Here is an 18,984-nt window from a genome sequence, read left to right as displayed (position 1 = left end):
TGTGGCGTAGAGACGAAATTCTTTTTTCCTTTTTTTTTTTTTTATTAATAAACTTTATTAATTAATACAAATATATGTACAGTCCTTCCAAAATTCCAGCTTACATAAATTATATACTCATACATCCAAACATTTAATTACACATACAAACGAGCACAGTCTCATATATTTAGAGTGTCCCAAAGAATAGAGTCTTTAAAAAGTATATTAAGAGTCTTTTGTTTTTTTAATTCAGTCCTAATACTCTTCACAACCGCATCACTAGAGACAAAAGACTGTTCTATTGTCATTTTACATCGTGTTTTCCACAACTTAGACTTTACCAAACATATAATATACCACATAAAATGACATTTATATTCATCAATATTACAATCAAAAATGCCATAATAGATACTTTTAATATTTACATCAAAATTTAAACCTATATCCTTTACTTTTTCCCACACTTCTTTAGACCTATAGCATTCTAATAAAAAGTGATCCAGAGATTCTTCCTCTTGACATAATGGCATTGGACACTTTATAGTTTTAATAAAACAACTCCATTTTACTAAAAGTCTGACTGGTAACCTCCTTACTGCTATTAACCTGGTTGTATCTCTAATAGTCTCAGATATATTTTTGTTAAGCATATTTTTTAGACATATTTTATTTTCCTCTTTATTTAGTTCTCTAAATTCAAAATTCTGTCCATAAATTTTATCACTCACTATTTTATATATGCTTTTATTTGAAGCATTTATCCAATCAATGTTCAAATCATTGTATTTATGTATAAAATCTGAAAAGATTAATTTATAATATGGAATAGACCCTCTAGCTTTACCTTCTTTAGATTTCCAATTTGTCAAATCTCCTATCCACTCTACTTGTCGTTGAAATCCATTTTGAATAATTTTGCAAAAGGAAATTTTTGTTTTAATAGAGAAATCAATAGCACCTAAGCCTCCTAAATCACGTCTTTTATAAATCAGTTGTCTTTTAGTAACTTCTCTAGTTGTATTCTACGGAGCCCCTAAAGGGACTGGGGTAAAAATAAAAAAAACACTATTGATTTTGCGTTACCTCGCAAATGTTTGCGTTCCCTCGCAAACATAATTGCGTTCCCTCGCAAATCGTTTTGCGTTCCCTCGCAAACTCAATTGCGTTCCCTCGCAAATCGTTTTGCGTTCCCTCGCAAACATAATTGCGTTCCCTCGCAAATCGTTTTGCGTTCCCTCGCAAACATAATTGCGTTCCCTCGCAAATCGTTTTGCGTTCCCTCGCAAATTATACACAATTGTCTTTGGGGCTCATTCAACACATCAGGACACTGCAGTTTCCAGGTAAATCCAGCCAATTGAAACAGATATTATATATGTATTTATTTATCTCTACAAACACAGTTAGTTAAGCTAAATAAATTGCCAGTGCGACTCGTTCATACATCTGTAAGGAACTGCCTAACATCAGAGGAAGTTGTGAACAACAAGTTTATATACGTTCATCCTGAAAGTGCTAGTCAGAACGCCGAAGCTCCAAGTATCACCATAGTAACAGGTGTATGAGACATAGGCGGCTTCGTGAAAGAAAGAAAAAATGTGGACGGCGCACTGGGGCAGGGTTCAAGCTAAGAATCTTAATAAAAAGCCTTTACCAAGCAAAGTCTCACAAAAATACGGTGATTCAGTAACAAGATGGAGGGTGTAAGGCAGTGGCTCAACACAGAGATCTCAGGACACGTTGCGGACTGATTGTTACAGAGACGTGGCTCATCGCGCCGGCTCCAGACACGGTTGTGGAGCTAGCGAGCCGGTCCCTACACCATGCGTTTCGTTTTATCTGGGAATTCTGTTTTTCTTTGGGAGTTGTAAAAACGGAATACAATTTGGGAGTTGTAAAAACGGGATACAATTGTCTGCCAGAAAAGACTTTTACACACATACACACATTACTCCAATACACTACCAATAGCTAAACATTTATTTAGGTGTTCACTCTCCATTCACTCCCACTGTTTAGAAACATTGTTTATTGTCTGTATCTCTGTACTGTTCACATAACCTTTGTCCATGCGCTTGCACTTTAAATTCTCTCATCCTCATTTCATAGCAATTAACAAATCCATCCAACTCTGTTACTTATTATGACTCTGTCCACATTCCGTACTACACTGGTTAGCTGCTAGCTTTTCAGTATCATTTAAGCTGCTGCACTATATATAATGCTGCCAGATTATACTGATAACACTGTATTTCACAGCTGTACTTGTATTGTCTAATTGTAGGTTCTAGCAACGAATCTGTAAATGTAATCTTGTACTTGGGCTATAACATAGATGTTCTAGTCTATTAATCAGCACAGGGGCATGTAGGTGATTCAATCATTTACATTTTGATTTGCTTTTGTATGTAGCTAAATGTCTGAATTGTATAGGCTTTGATCGAGAGCTTAGAAACAATCACTGGAATGGAATAAACCTGAAGCTGATAATTCTGATTTTAATCTTATGACCTAGAAATGGAGGAGGACCTTGAAAGTTTCCTGAGGTCAAGAGGAGTGTCAGAGGAGGACCTGGATAAAATGAAAAGGGACAAGGTACAGTCATCACATTCCTAAGAAATTCTGTCTTGGATTTCATCAAATGAAACCAGACGTATATCGTCACTGTCCAATCAAATATAATTGCACTCCACAAGGTATGGTGCCAGCATAAGCCCACATGTGTTAAATCACAGACAGAAGCAAGTTTACAACACTATGTATTGATTATTCATTTAAATTATTTTATAGCTGATATGAAGATTTTGGCATTAAACCAAACCCTGGGGTCTGATATTTGAGTTTTACAGTCAAAGTGGAATTTCAGAGATATTCAGAATATCTGTAAATGTTTGACTGTAGTAAATATATGTCTTTGTTTTGTAGAATATAAATGTTCTCTGTTGTATATCTGTAATCCAGATTGTCTATTCAGGTGTGTTACTTGCATTTCTACTGATATAAAGCAAATCTGTAATGTTTGTATTTTGTATTTGTAGATTGACAGGTCTGTCCTCCTCATTATGACAGATGAAGAAAGGGCAAAGTATATTAGGTCATACGGTGATCGGCTGGCTGTTATTTCCTTTTGCAAACAGAAAGATATTTGTGCTGACAAAGGAACTCTTTTAGAAAGACTGAAACAGAAAATCTTTGCAAGAAGAACTGGGTCAAAACAACACGAGCCAGATATAGCAACCACACTGGAAAACGGGATGTCAAGACATAACAATAAGAATGCACAAAAAAGCTCAAGAAGACTCGAAATTGGGTGGCTTCACTTTTCCAAAAATGACTATCATCAAGTGAGGACAAGGAATGGAGGTGGAACAAGGCATATGTTGCTTGATAAATATACAACAGTTGCTCAGATTATGGAAATGGGAAAAAATCTTTTTTTCCAAAATGGCCACTCACCTAAAGGAGCAGAAGAGGACTTTACATTTACAATTTGTGATTTTAAAAGAAATCAAGTCTCTATGGAAAGCACACTCTTCCAGCTCTATGAAGAATGTAAACTGAAAATGCTGAGACTTTACATCTGCACAAAAGAAAAAGTTTCTTCAGTCATGATCCATGAAACATCTTCAGACAGTGATGACAACACAGAATGGCCTTCTTCAAAGAGTTTACCTCACAGATCTCTCACTGAAGAGGTATTTGAAGTTTTATTGTTTCTGTGCTTTTGAATTGCTGCCTCAACAATTACTAGGAAACTGGGAGAAATGCATTGACAATGGCCAGAAAATATGTGTCTTTATAAATTGTCAACAAAACAAATGGATTGATAAAACCTGTTTCAGGAATAATTTAATCAGGTGGTATGACAAATATTCATATGGATTTTGGTTGTTATTTTTTATTTTAAAAAATCTGTCTTAAGTTTTTAAGTTAAAGTAAATGGTGCAAATACATGTCAGCAGCACGTTATGAAATGAATTTATTTTATTGAATATATTGAGAATTAACATTCAATTAATATTTTACAGATTTTGAAAGAACAGGGACTACAAAGACACAAAAGACAAAAGATGTTTGATGTCAGCCAGAACCAGCATAGCAGTGCTGCACCCTCTGAGACCTTAGCTGATGAAGTCCCAGGGCCTTTAAATTACCTACATTCAACACCAAATGAAGGTAGAAGCTATGCAGTCATGCACTCCACCCAGGACTTTCAAGATGAGAATATAATACACATTTCGTCTCATGCAGAAGAATGTCTGAATGAAACTGGCATAGTGCAGTCCTCACATGAACTCCAGGACACTCCTAGAGAATATGAGGTGCCTGAATTCAACAATCAAGCACACAATGAAATGCAACAATTGATTTTGATACCAGAAGATTCAGAAATAGAAGTTGGACACCCATATTATGAAACGGTTGATGAGCTTGCATCAACAATAGAGTGGGATTTTGAGTATAACCACAAGGATATAACAAAGGTAATAACAATGAAGGAATGTCTGTCGCTGTTTTTGGTTGGTTGGTCCAGTAGTTTGTATATCATATTCACATGTTTAATTAATTTTGTTTTACAGAATGATGAGAGGAATGAAGTCCAAGATGTGGTATCTACAGAAAATGACCCTCCATCACCATCATCAGTGGGTCCTGTTAATGCAGAAGATTTACAACATGTACAGGTGACTCATACAATATCAATGTTATTTATTTATTTAGATTAAGGGTAATTCTGGTTTAAAGTTTTAGCTGAAATTCTTCATTAACCTTCTTAGCATGGACTTGATGGCTTTATTTTGTAAAATTATTTTTCACATATTACTGTAGTCATCAACTTATACACTGAATGATTACTGCATAAGGAACACATACATTGTATCTACATTCGTTGTCCATTTTATTAGCTTCACTGACCATGCAGGAGCACTTTGTAGTTCTATAGATGTAAAGTCAGAGACGGTAGCTCATTTGTTGCTGCAGTTTGTCAGTCCAGCAGTGACACAGAGTGGTTCAAAAACCTTCAGCAGCACTGCTGTGTCTGATCCACTCGCACCAGCACAACACACACTAACACACCACCACCACGTCAGTGTCACTGCAGCGCTGAGAATGACCCACCACCACATCACACCTGCTCTGTGGGGGTCCTGAGCGCTGAGGAACAGGGGGAGAGGGGGACAAGAAAATATTCTAAGAAACAGGTGTACTACAGTCTGTAATTGTAACTATAATGTGCTCCTGTGTGGTCAGTTGATCTGGTAATATGGATTACAAGTGTAAATACAAATAATGTTTTCCTAATCCAGTGATTAAGTGGCAAAATAAGTTGATTATTTGAATTTAGTATAATTTACTATCGCAATGAGCAAATGTATCTAACATAGTTTAATGCAAAGGTTTTCATTTTCACAGAAACATATTGGAAATATGTGCAAAAGGCAAATTTTAAATATATATTATTCTGCTTAGTTAATTTCAGGCAATAAATAGAACTACACAATTAAATATTAAGAGAATGTCATAATTAAGAAATTAACTTGTAGACTTTGTTATTTTCACTTAGAAAATTAAAACGCTGTTGGTCTAGGAGAATACAATATTTTGCTTAGAAGTCTATATGCTTGGTGTACCATAAAATGCTAAACTGTTTGTGTGTCCAAAATGGGCATAATTAATAACCTGCCCACAGGATTGTGGACCAAAGTTACATGATAAATAAGTATGCATGTTAGTAAGTAAATAAATTATAAGAAAAATCAGATACTTTAATAAATGTCTTGAATCTATTTCTGTATTTACACAATGAAGTAAAATCTGAGCTATTTCTATATGTCTATATTTATTTAAATCTTTCTTTATTTCTACATTTATTTATTCTTGTATTTCTATGTCTATGTTTAATATCCTAAAGCAGGATTGGTCAGCCTGGCAAAGCAGTACACAGCTCAGTGGCTCTTTTGTCTGGACAGTATTATCACATATCACAGACTGGGGACACAACAGAGACATGAACGATATGTACAGATGTGCAGCAGCACAGTGACTGTGTTAAAACAGGTCAAAACAACTCTATTCACACTTTAGATGTGTTTTTTTTTTTTTTTTTTTTGAAGTTAAGACTATAAAGACAGATAGTTAAGATGATTTGTTTGAGACAGACAGAATTGCTGCTGTCCCTCAGCTGTCTGTGTTCCTGCAAGATTAGTCCCCGTTCATAAATCTAGCAATGCCTCTGCCAAGCATGGATAGAATGTATAGATAAAAGAATGGAGAGAGCTTTTACCCCGTTTTATACAGTCACTGTATGAGCAGCATGTCTCTGTTGTGTTCCCAATCTGTCAGTAATACTGTCAGGACAGAAGAGCCACTGAGCCATGTACTAGTATGCCAAGCTGACCAATCCTGCTTTAGAGTAAGTTTAGGACGGCCCTCATACAGACAGAAATACAGGAAGACACATATGCAGAAAAAGTGAAGTAAATAAACAAATGTTGAATGTGGAAATACAAAAATAAATGTATGAATAAATAAATATGAATACAGATATAGCTCAAATTGAAGTTAATTTATGTAAATATAGAAATAGATTCAAGATATTATTTGTGCATTAATGTATATAGTTATGCTTTTTTTTATTTATAATAATAAAAGTTGAAAGCATTGGCCAGAAGAATCAGGGTGAGAATTAGTGCCTTGTATGTGTCAGAATAATTACATACAAAATTTGGGCATTAGTAATGCTGTCTCACTAAAGTTTTATTTATGAATTTCCTTATCTTTCTATACAGCAAAACATAGAAATTTCTTGCACACAAGAGGAGTCTTTTGCACCTGCAGAATCAGTGGTTGAGAAACGGTATGCTGTAATACGTCGGGTTAACGTTGTGGATGACCTTTTAGACATATTCATGGACAGCAAAATAATGAAAGTTGGTCTAAAGATGGAGTTCAAAAATGAGCGGGCCCTGGATGACAATGGAGTTTCAAGGGAGGTTTACACTGCTTTCTGGACAGAATTTCTGGAACAGTGTGAGGGTGAAGAAGAGCGAGTGCCAAGGTTGAGACCTGATTTCTCTGAAGCACAGTGGCAAGCACTTGGAAGAATCTGGGCAAAGGGTTACATTGATCATGGTATAATTCCAGTGAGACTATCAAAGGCTTTCATTTTAGCTTGCATATTTGGAATTGATGCAGTGGATGAAGATGTCCTTATGTCTTCTTTCTTCAACTATTTGTCTGCTAGTGAGCTATCAGTTGTTGAAAAGGCACTTAAAGGCAGAATTGGAGATGATGACAAGGAAGACTTGCTTGACCTTTTCTCAAGGATGGGGTCACACAGCCTTCCTTGCAAAGAAAACACACGCATTGCCATTGAAACAATGGCACATAAAGCCATTCTTCAAGAGCCAAAATTTATAATGGACTGTTTCTCTCATAGTCTTACCAGTGCACAGCTGAATCTGGCAGACAAAGAGAGTGTGATGCATCTGTATGCATGCAAAAGGCCAACAAGCAAAAAAGTTTGTGAAATGTTACAAACATCCTCTGTGTTTCTATCTCAAAAGGAGCAAACAACATTCAGTTACTTGCAGCGCTACATTAGAAATGTTGATCAGCGTAAACTAGAGATGTTCTTACGCTTTTGCACTGGTTCATCTGTAATTTGCACAGAGAAGATAGATGTAAGTTTCAATGCTGTATCTGGTTTGAGCCGAAGGCCTGTAGCTCATACTTGTGGAGCTGTACTCGAAGTTCCTTCAACATATAGCTCCTATCCAGAATTTCGCACAGAATTTGATAACATCTTGTCTGGTGATTTTTTTTCCATGGACATACTATAAAATGATTAATAGATTGGTGCCACTTTAGAATAAGAATACACTTATAAAGGTTTATCCATAATTTAAAATCTGTTTATTAATGATTATTAAATGTTGTTAATGCATTAAAAGTCATTAATAAGTTTACCTGTATACATATTAGATACATGTATTCTTATTTTAAGGTAGTACCAATAATTTAAATGAAATGAGTTTTATTCAGTTAAGCTCCATTGCTGGAATTAACACTGTCCATAAGACATAAAAAAGCCATCTGCTGGACATCTGGCGTAAACTTGCACATGCAGACTTATAAATGTTATTATAGTTATATTTGTTCCTAATGTTGCACATCTACACAGATTTGTTTACCTTGCCTCAAAAGTAATATCTTGATATGTGAAACCATTTTAAATCTACAACAAATACCTAATGTTTTTCATTTTTAAATTGTTTTAAGTTATCATAAAAATAATAAACATGCAAACATATAAAAAGCTAAATAAGCCTACAGCAATCGCAAAATGAGAAAGGTGTTTTGTTATTAGATTTATTATTTTATGATTTATGGTTTTACTTGCTAAGAAAGTGTTTTGTTTTGTTTTTTCAGTGCATTGTTAAAAGTGCAAATACACACGTTTGTGTCAGGTTGTGTTTTAATATACCTAAAAATAAACTGGCTTTAGTTATTATAAAGCCTGTAACAATTTACAATGTACATTATGTCCCTTTTTAATGTACCTTTATATATATATAGTATATATTTAAGTTACAAAATATTCAAATTTTGATATTTGTTGTTGGATGGAATCTTTTAAAGCCATGTTCCCATTTAAATAAATGGAATTATAACTCAAATATTTTTCTGTTTGTTTACTACAACATCATGACCATCTCCTTGTTTCTACACTCACTATCCATTTTCTCAGCTCCACTGACAATAGAGCACTTTGTATTTTTGCAATTACAGACACTGCAGACCACTACAGTGTCATTGAGAATGATCCACCTCCCATATCATACCGGTTCTATGTAGGTCCTGACAATTGAACAGTGTTGAAAGGAGCAAACAAATTATGCAAAGTGGACTACAGACTGTAACTGTAGAACTATAAAGTGCTCCTGTGTGGTCAGTGGAGCTGATAAAATGGACAGTGATTTTAATCTAGTGATCTGAATTGCTGTGGTTCCTAAATGATTCCACTTACACCAATGACTTGTTGCTATGGTGGCATCCTATTACATCAGTACAATGCTCAATTTCAGTGAGCTCTTTAGAATAACTTGTTTTACAAATGTTTGTAAATGTGGGCTGCTTTTTTGTGGGCAGGTTTTTGATTGTATACACCTGTAGCATACGACTGAATGAAACACCTGAATTTACTAAGAGTTCCCAATATTTTGTCCTTAGAGTGTGTCTCTTACAGAATTTAAACATTTACATTAGTAAAAAAAAAAATAAGGCACATATTTTTATTCTGAGGATTTTTCTTTTTTTTGATCCTGCAGTTTGGGCCAAAAAGGCAACATGTCTCATTCGAATGTAAGTATGTGAAAAGAATATGCGTACAGACTGTATACAAATTTCGAATGTCATTTAACAACAAAACAAAAGAGAAACATTTTCTATCATATTATTTCACTGAGGACTATCAGACATGCTTTTGTATTTAACACACTAATCTTACTTTAAAGAAATGAAAAGAATAAAATGTTGCTCTTATGATCATATGTGTCACCACTACAAAACGACTACATAGATGATTTTATAACATCTCTCAAAAATATGTACAAATCAATAGCTTGATATGGATCTCTTGGGAGTGTCAACTGGGATTCAGCCATAATTATATTACAAAGGTCATATACATCTGGATCACATGGCACTGACTGGCGAAATGTACATTCAGTTTTGCATGTATGAATGTCCTCATCTTCAGCTGAATGAAGAAAGTCTCTGGTTCCATACAGTTCTGGCAGTCCATACATTGTGTTTGGCCGGCCACTAGGAACACTGTCATTCTTTGATGGTCTGATGGTGTGCGAATCCCACACGTCTGCAGTGTCATCCAGCTCATCCTAGAAAAAAGGTTTTAAAAGATGTACCAGAAAACACCAAAATTAATTTCAGTATTACAATCCCTAACAATGTCCCTATTACTACAATGTTTAAAATACAAAGTACAATTATTAGACACATATACTTTTACCAATAAACATAACGTACAAACATCTCCAGTGCCAACTTTGCCTATTCATTCATTCATTCATTGTCTGTAACTCCTTATCCACTTCAGGGATACGGTGGTTCTGGAGTCTACCCGGAATCACTGGGCGCAAGGAAGGAACACACCCTGGAAGTGGTGCCAGTCTTTCACAGGGCGACACACACACACACTCACACTTATGGACACTTTTGAGTCACCAATCCACCTAACGTTGTGTGTTTCTGGAGCGTGAGAGGAAACCGGAGCACCCGGAGGAAACCCACGCAGACACAGGGAGAACACACCACACTCCTCACAGACAGTCACCCAGAGCGGGACTCAAACACACAACCTCCAGGACGTGCCGCCAACTTTGCACATTTATTAAATTTAAATATAACTTAAATATACGGTAATGACAAACACCATCTCCAGAAATGTGGGGATGCTGTGCAAATCATTCACCTATTTTGAATTTGATGCCAGCTTAGGGTTACAGAAAATTTGGTATGAGAGCATATTTACCTATGTGCTGCATCATTTTGTGTTTTATCCCAAAACGCTGTATGCTTGGGAACTGAGAAGACCAAGTTCTGTAGTTGTGAAATAACAATTTCACCATTCTTGCTAAGATTTCAGGTGCTTAACAGTTTGGGTGTCTGTTATAATTGTTTTCAGTGGGTAACAGGTCTGGATTAATTTAGCTCCTGGACTCTTTACTAAAGGAGACATGTAGAATGTGGACTGTCCTTCCAGTCACTCCATAACCTGTATATTTATTATTCAGCTTTATAATATATATATATATATATATATATATATATATATATATATATATATATATATATATATATATATATTAGTCCCCATTTTTAGTTCTGAAAGACTCTGCCTCTCTGCTTTTGTTGAAGTAACTGTCTACTGAACTACTGAACAGAGAAGGTTGTCTACTGGAACAATGATTTGAAGCAATGCAGTGAAATAAGGATGTTGGATTTTCAGCACCCTGCCTCATCCACAACTCCCCAAATCATCCCAAAAGTACTGGGTGGGACACCATCATTCCAGAAAACACATTTCCAGAACTCAATGCTGGGGGCTTTATATGCTTCTAGTTCCCATATGGCTTTATTTATGGTGACAACAGGTTTGTGTTTATCTGCTCCTGAGAGTCTTATTCTATTGCCAATACTTCTGTACAGGGACTAGACAAGTTGTGTACATTGGCACATCTTTGTCAGCAATTGGTGCAAGTTAAAGTAGCTGAATGTATTCATTAAAAGGGGTGTACACAAACAATTAGAAATATTTTGTTGTTTATTTATAGCCTTGCTAAAATAAATAATAAAAAAAAAATAACCAGCTTAACAACCCCTGTAAAAGACTGGCACCCCCTCCAGGGTGTATTCCTGCCTTGCACCCAGTGATTCTGGGTAGGCTCCGGACCCACCGTGACCCTGAACTGGATAAGTGGTTACAGATAATGAATGAATGAAGGAATGAATTAATGAATTTATACTATGTTTAACAGATTAGGATATGGTTTAGTCTGTATAAACTGTTCAGCCTCTTTAATCAAACACCATCTTAGCACTTATCAAATCAACACCCATCAAATAGCTAATTCATCAACTCACCTGTATGAGGCCCATGCAGGAGAACTGAAGAAGGCTTTTGTCCAGAAATTCTCCATCAAAGAGCCCCCTTTCCTTGAGGTCAGCAAAGAGAGCTATCCAAAACTGCATGCATTCTTTCCTTAAGAAACCCCACCAGCTTTCTATTCTCTGGTTGGCTGTGCTTGCTCCATCCAGATAGCTCTCTATGCTTCCATGGCGATTCCTTCTGAGGAAAAATTGAAAATCACGTACGTGTCCATTTTCTGTCCCACAGTCTCCTCTCACGATTTCTGGGCAGCCCCCCAAACGCTGAACTGCTTGGATGTAATAGCCTCCAACCAACCTTGGGTCGCTACTGGTAGTATAAGCATTCAGCCAGATTATTTTCCTGGAAAACCCATCTATACATCCATTGATGCAAATTCCATAATGCTTCAGCTTATCATAGGAGTCTAAGTGCCAGATGAAGTTTGGTCCTTTTGAAAAATAATTCCGTCTACACAGCCTCTTTGCTCTTCTGAGTGCGACCCCTCTGGGGTCTAACTCCTTGAGAATCAAACGGACATCCTCCTTTCTCACTCGAAGCCCATTTAATCTACATTTAGCATACATCCATCGGTATCCATGGAGTTGTCCCGAGCTCTGCAGTTGCGACTGAACGAAAGTAATAACACTATGTAGATTAGAGTAATCCTTCCTTCTAGAAAGTCCCATAGACCGCAACAAACGTTTCAGTTGGCGCTCCCCAATAACATATCCATGTTTACCGCTGAGAAGAGATGCAATGTCTTTATATTTCAGTCCAAGATCAAAGTAAAATTCAGCGAGCTGCTCCATAGTTCACCTGACACACACAGCAAGCACACAATCAAAAGTAAGCACAGTACTGTACCATACGGAGCCCACAAAGTATTTGCGAGGGAACGCAATTGTGTTTGCGAGGGAACGCAAAACGATTTGCGAGGGAACGCAATTATGTTTGTGAGGGAACGCAAACATTTGCGAGGTAACGCAAAACTATTTGCGAGGGAACGCAAAATCAATAGTGTTTTTTTATTTTCCCCCCAGTCCCTTTAGGGGCTCCGTAGTATTCCATATAAAGTTAACACATATTTTATTAATTTTTTTTAACCATATATCAGGTGGAGGGAAAATACATGCTAAGAACAGAATCTTTGATAGAATAAATGTTTTAGTAATATCTATTCTAGTCTTATAATTTAGTTTTTTATCTTTCCATTTCTCAACTTCTTCTTGAACTTTTTCTGTTTTCTGAGACCAATTTGCATCTACACAACCTGTGTTATCTATATAAATTCCTAAAATGTTTATTTTTTGGAATTCAGGAATGTTGATTTTGAATTTATTATTTGGATCTCCTATCCAGACACTTTCTGATTTATTTACATTTAATTGTGCCCCCGAAACTTGTTCATAAATTTTAAAATGATCGTAAATAATGTCTAACTCTGATTGAGATTTAATAAAAACTGTTATATCATCAGCATATGCAGTAATTATTATTCTTTTATCTCCTAATTTAACACCCTGAAGCCTCTGGTCTGTTTGAATGTTCATTATTAATGGACTTATAGCCAAAACATAAAGTGCTGCACTAAGTGGACAACCTTGTTTAACACCTCTATATATTTTAAACTGTTCAGTTAAATGTCCATTTACATTAATCTGTATTTTAGACTCAACATATAGACACATAATCATTCTAATAAAAGTTAATGGAAATTTATACATTTTTAACACTTCCCATAAATATTCTCTAGAGATATAGTCAAACGCTTTCTTTTGATCTAAAGCAACTATGTAAAAGGATTCATTGGTTTTAGTACAAACTAACTCTCTTAAAATACCTAAATTATCCCACATCAATCTTCCTTTAATAGCACAGGTCTGTTCTTTGGTGATAATTCCATCAAGAACATCCTGCAACCTATTCATAATAATTTTTGCATAAATTTTATAATCAATATTCATTAAAGTGAGATGTCTCCAATTATTGATATTTTTATCACCTTTTTTATATAATAGTGACATCACACCTTCATAAAAGGTGTCGTACATAAATCCTTGTTCCACACCTTCATTAAATACTCTAGTTAATAATTGGGAAATATCATACATACATTTGTTATAAAATTCAGCAGGTAACCCATCTTTTCCAGGAGACTTTTTTAAATTTAATTGTTTTATTGCTGTAATGACTTCACTTTCTATTATTTTGTCAGCTAAAAAATCATACTCATTATTATATTCAAAATTTAAGTATTTTCTAAAATGTTTATTATCTATTTTAATTTCTTTATACATCTCTTGACATAATATTTGAATAGATTTTCTAATCTCGTCAGGCTGATTAACAATTTTACCCTTTTCTGAATAGATTGATCCAATATAAGAGCTTTGTTTCCTTTTTGTGTATACAGACATAATTTTAGCTTTATTATGAATTTCCTCCATATTAGCACCTGCTAGAGTTTGTAGATTTGAATATAGATCATTATTCATTGAATCTATTTGTTCCCTCAATTTTGACATAATACTTTCATCTTCATCACTTCTCTTTGTACACTTTAATTTAATATATTGCATCATTGTTAAATTATATTTGTCATTTTTTTCCTTATTGTACGTCCGACATTTTCCTTTAAAAAAATCTCTTATCTGTGTTTTTAGAACTTCCCACAGCTCTCGATCATTTTTAGTAAAAATTTTTAAAGATTTTATTCTATCAATCTCTCCTTTTAAATCTAATAATACTGCAGGAATTTCTAAAATTTGTGTATTTAATTTCCAATAATTCTTTTTAGTTTCACCCTTTACATTTAAATTACAGATTACAGCTAAATGATCAGAATCAATAATCATTTTTGTTTTATAAGTATAAACTTCTAACCCTTTATTTATATAAATTCTATCAATTCTGGTCTTACAAATAGTACTAAATCTGGTAAAATCTATTTTATTAGGGTATAGTATTCTAAAAACATCAGAAAAATCTTGTTCTAACATCATTCTTTTTAAAAAGGGACCTTCTCTTCGTATAGCTGCTGGATTTATTGTTATTCTATCTATATCATCTGTTATTGTATTAAAATCACCACAAACAATTGTCAAAAAACCTGTACACAATAACACTTTCAATTTTTTAAAAAGCTGGATTTTTTTTACTGTACTTTGTGCTGTATAAACATTAATAATTCTCATTTTTCTACCACTGTGGAAGCAATCCATGCACATTAGTCTTCCAGGAATAATTTCTCTACTTCTTATAATCTGGAAATAATTATTATAAAATAGAAAACCAATACCATCTGCTTTGCAATCACCAACAGAAAAATAGGAGGGTCCTTTAATCCATAGTTTTCCTGTTTCATTAATATCATCTAATGTAGCTAATCTTGTTTCTTGAATACAAACTAAATCTAAATATTCTTTACTTAAGGATTCTAATTTTCTCTCCTTGTTTAATTTAGACTGAATTCCTCTTACGTTACAAGTGGCTATTCTAATACCTACAGTGGACATATTTTATTATGGATTTTGATTTCTTTTCTTTTTTAGAACACTTTTTTTGTTTGCATTACCTACTTTTCTTGGTGACAATTTGCGTTTTTTCTGTTGTAATATATTTCCCTTATTGGTGTCCTGTCCTTGATTGCAGATTGAAGATTTTCTAAAGTCAGTTGTCGGCAACATTGTAGAAGCAGGATCAATAGGAATGTTTTGTCCTGAAGATGGAGATACCTTTACGTTCTCAGAAGAGAGGTCTCCACTCGAGTCTTTATCTGATCTGGAAAAGTCCTCATCAGAACTTTCAGACGAAGAGCTGCTGCTACTGCTGTTACTACTGTCATCATTTGAAGATCCACTGTTGCTTTTTCCATCTTCATCCGCTTTTTGCACTTTGCTATTGACTTCATTTCCTCCATTCACCTGTTGATTTTGGATGTGACCAGACTCTTCTATATGAGAAGTTCCTTCTGCGTTCTGATCAGCATTTTATGGTATCTGTTCCTGTTCAGAGTCTTTGCTTCCAACTGCAACTCTTTCTTGTTCCATCTCACTTGGTATATTTTCTTGTTCTTGAGTAACCATATCTGAGAGTCTTGACATTGCTTTAGAGCGATTTACATATGATTTAGGGCACATAAAAAAATTGTGCCCTTCCGCACCACATAGTGAGCATATAGCTGTTTCTCTACATTCTTTTCCTTTGTGGCCAAAGGAACCACATTGCCAACATTTAATCTTCCCACAATCTTTGGCCTGGTGATTTTCCTCTTGGCAAATAAAACATCTTGCCACTTGGCCTTGATATGATATTTTACCATTGTGGGGGCCCAAAGATATGGAGTTAGGAATGTGTAATTCTCTGCCATTACTGTCTCTCTTAAGTTTCACTTGATACTTTCTGATGCCATACCATAAACCAAACTTGTCGACTGGTTTGACTGCAGGTTTCAAAATATCACAAAAACGATGCAAGTATGTTTCAACATCTTCGTCTGAAATTCTCCCCGTCCAAAACTTGACAATGATTGTTTTAACATCAAGGCTTACAGGTGAGAAAATCTGAAAATCCTCCCACTTTTTTGGGTTATTTCCATAGATTTCAAGAAAAATACGAATACCTCGTTCATTTCTGAAACACAGCTCGAAATCTCTCCTGTTTGGAAGGCTTATGAAAGAATAAATATCTTCTGCATGGAGCCAATGAGACTGGAATATCAAATCGCCAACAAAGTCTCTGTTAGGAGGTTCACCTAAACCAGTAAAGGTGATTTTCACCCAGTATTTAACTTGGCGTTCACTATGTGCCTTGTGAGATGCCATAATGGCACAACCGCCGAAGCGGTGTCGTATAGCTTCAACAAGAAAGTATCACTAAAAAAAATATATATATATAAACGGGAGAAACAATAATAAACTTGACGTTAGACTGCAAACACCGCGAGGTGCTGCAGAGTACAAGCACTACTTGTCTTTTTTCCCTGATTCCTCCCAAGTACACATCTCTGCAGGCCGGAAACCAGAAAGTGGGGGATCTAGATGTTTTGTGGGAAGGCGAATGTAGGAAATGCAGCCTTTGTGTTTTGAAAAAAAGGGCATAGTTTATCTCCAACAGAACTAGGTACCCTCCACTAGTTGTAGTTTAAAACATTACGTTTCAGTGAAAACTAAATACATAGCACTCCTGATATTTTAATGATATATTTGTGTTAATCTGATCATGGGGTGAACTGCAAACTTATGAAATCCATTAGGTCTCTCATGTCTATGTAGCAGACTTGAAACTGCGCTGGTCACAGAAGCAGACACACACACACACACACACACCAGGGAGTGGAGATCTGGAGATTTATTCTGAATAAAACAGCATGGGGCACAGTAAACTCATGCAGTAAATCAGCACCCTCTCTCACCCTACACCATCCACTACGCTTCTAACGAATCCCTAATCATATAAACAGTTTCATATGAAGAGAATAAAATACACTGATGAGGGTTAATTTGTACCTGACCACAGATATGAGGAATTTTGTGATGCATGACCTCATCTACTCATTAACAGTGTCAAACAAGTTCCGTACAGAACTGTTTAATGCTGAGCTACTACAAAGAACTCAAAAACCCATGTGAGGAAAAGAGGAAAATAATAAAAAAATATAAATGAAATAATTACATGGATAAAATGTAATATTTTGATCGTGTAGTGTTTTAAATACTACATTAGAGCCCGACAGATCTCAATATTTCATATAAACCCTTATTACAATCACACAACACTGAACATACCTGAATAAAACAGCATGGGGCACAGTAAACTCATAGTAAGCACACAGCACATCAGCACCCTCTCTCTCACCCTACACTGGTGACGCCAAAGAAATGTGACCGTGTTATACATCGCTAAATATCGTTCATATTTGACACAAAACAGACGTTCCAACATTTTCTCCTGAGATATTATATTACACGTAATCACAATTTCATTATTTAGTGGCTTAATACTGCATTTCTCAAGGAAAGAGAGCAGCAGGTCTCACCCGTACAGCTTCCACTGTGTTTCTAATGAATCCGGGGGGAAACCGCTGCATGTGCACTTTGAGTGTTACATTAATTAAGACCCCAGCTAAAACAGGTTCAGGGGGGAACCCAAAACGGTTAGGAAAATTTAACTTATTACACTTCAAGCATATAGTGACACACACACAAAAAAAAGAAATAAAGTTTTGGTGAAGTTCACAATAGCCATAATTAATTTATCACAACAAACAATATAATTATAAATAAAAATAAATAAACCAATTTAATCTCAGCTACATCTACAATCATTATTTTAATTTGATTACAGAATTATAGGACTGTATCTGTTTTGTACTCAGCACAGTATTGGATTATAATCAGTTTAAATGTGTAAACCCTTAAGTAACACTTATGGCCCACTGTTCAAATAAATATTTAAAGCAGCTCCTTTCCATTAATGGACAGTGGGAGAAATGGTGCTAATAACTTACAAACAGTCATAATATTCAGCAAACCTCCCATGACCCCTCGGTCACAGTGGGTGTATATGACACTAGAGTCAGTGCCTGTAGCTACAAGGTGAACTTAATAAGATGGAAACTCACTGTAATGTAGTTATGGTTTAATGAATTCTGAGATAGTGGTGAAATCTTTCAGGAAATTTGGCTCAATTAAGAATATAAACAGACATTCAGAGACGTTCACTGTACTTCATCTAGTTCCTCTGTGTGGTTTTAAATGATTCTTTATAGAAGTATGTCCTTGTTGTAGAGTATTGTGTGTTACTCTTTGTGTTCAGATGATCACACGCTTTGATTCGGCATCAGAACCAGGTCCTGGAACCCCCTACTCACACAATTAGTTGAATCAAGTTTGTTTGAACAGGTCGAATAGGATCAGAGTTGGATAACACTGTCTCAGACTGTCAGAAAGACTCCCTTTATTATTACCTGGATTGTGCTTGTGAATTTGTAGAAGGACTATCATTCATTCATTCATTCATTCATTGTCTGAAACTGCTTTTCTAATTCAACTCCTCACAGACCGTCACATGGAGTGTGGCTCAAACCCACAACCTGGAGCTGTGTAACTGCATCACTGCCTGCCTCACCACTGTGTCGCCCGAAGGGCTATCCATTTATTTTAATACAGTTCATTTATTCAGTTTCATTTATTTCAGAAACACACCATATGTACAAATATTTGAGGACAAAGTTGTAACGAATGTATTCTACATTAAGTTGCACCCATTTCTAACACAGACGTGCACACACTGCCTCTCTGATCCCTGTAGAGAAACACTGACAA

The 18,984-nt window shown here is 35.4% G+C and overlaps 2 protein-coding genes across 3 annotated transcripts; one reads left to right on the top strand and one right to left on the bottom strand.

Annotated features, from left to right (window-relative positions):
* Window positions 1–1,998: 1,998 nt before the first annotated feature.
* LOC136685925 (uncharacterized) lies at window positions 1,999–7,829 on the top strand. Its single transcript, XM_066659459.1, has 5 exons — window positions 1,999–2,580; window positions 3,024–3,680; window positions 4,014–4,469; window positions 4,566–4,670; window positions 6,777–7,829. The coding sequence occupies exons 1-5, from the start codon at window positions 2,503–2,505 to the stop codon at window positions 7,827–7,829; spliced, it is 2,349 nt and encodes a 782-aa protein (XP_066515556.1). The 5' UTR covers window positions 1,999–2,502.
* A 937-nt stretch (window positions 7,830–8,766) lies between these two features.
* On the bottom strand, window positions 8,767–15,913 carry LOC136685929 (uncharacterized). Of its 2 annotated transcripts, XM_066659463.1 has the most exons (3): window positions 15,238–15,913; window positions 11,653–12,475; window positions 8,767–9,887 (listed from the first exon to the last, which is right to left on the bottom strand). In XM_066659463.1, the coding sequence occupies exons 2-3, from the start codon at window positions 12,466–12,468 to the stop codon at window positions 9,561–9,563; spliced, it is 1,143 nt and encodes a 380-aa protein (XP_066515560.1). In that variant the 5' UTR covers window positions 12,469–12,475; window positions 15,238–15,913; the 3' UTR covers window positions 8,767–9,560. The 2 variants fall into 2 exon arrangements, with proteins under 2 accessions (XP_066515560.1, XP_066515559.1); XM_066659462.1 differs by lacking the exon at window positions 15,238–15,913 and having other exon boundaries at window positions 11,653–12,600.
* Window positions 15,914–18,984: the final 3,071 nt, after the last annotated feature.

This window comes from Hoplias malabaricus, unplaced genomic scaffold (genome assembly GCF_029633855.1).
Source record: "Hoplias malabaricus isolate fHopMal1 unplaced genomic scaffold, fHopMal1.hap1 scaffold_281, whole genome shotgun sequence".
Classification (NCBI taxonomy): domain Eukaryota; kingdom Metazoa; phylum Chordata; class Actinopteri; order Characiformes; family Erythrinidae; genus Hoplias; species Hoplias malabaricus.
Note: the sequence above shows the minus strand (reverse complement) of the source record. Positions and strands in the feature narration are given on the sequence as shown.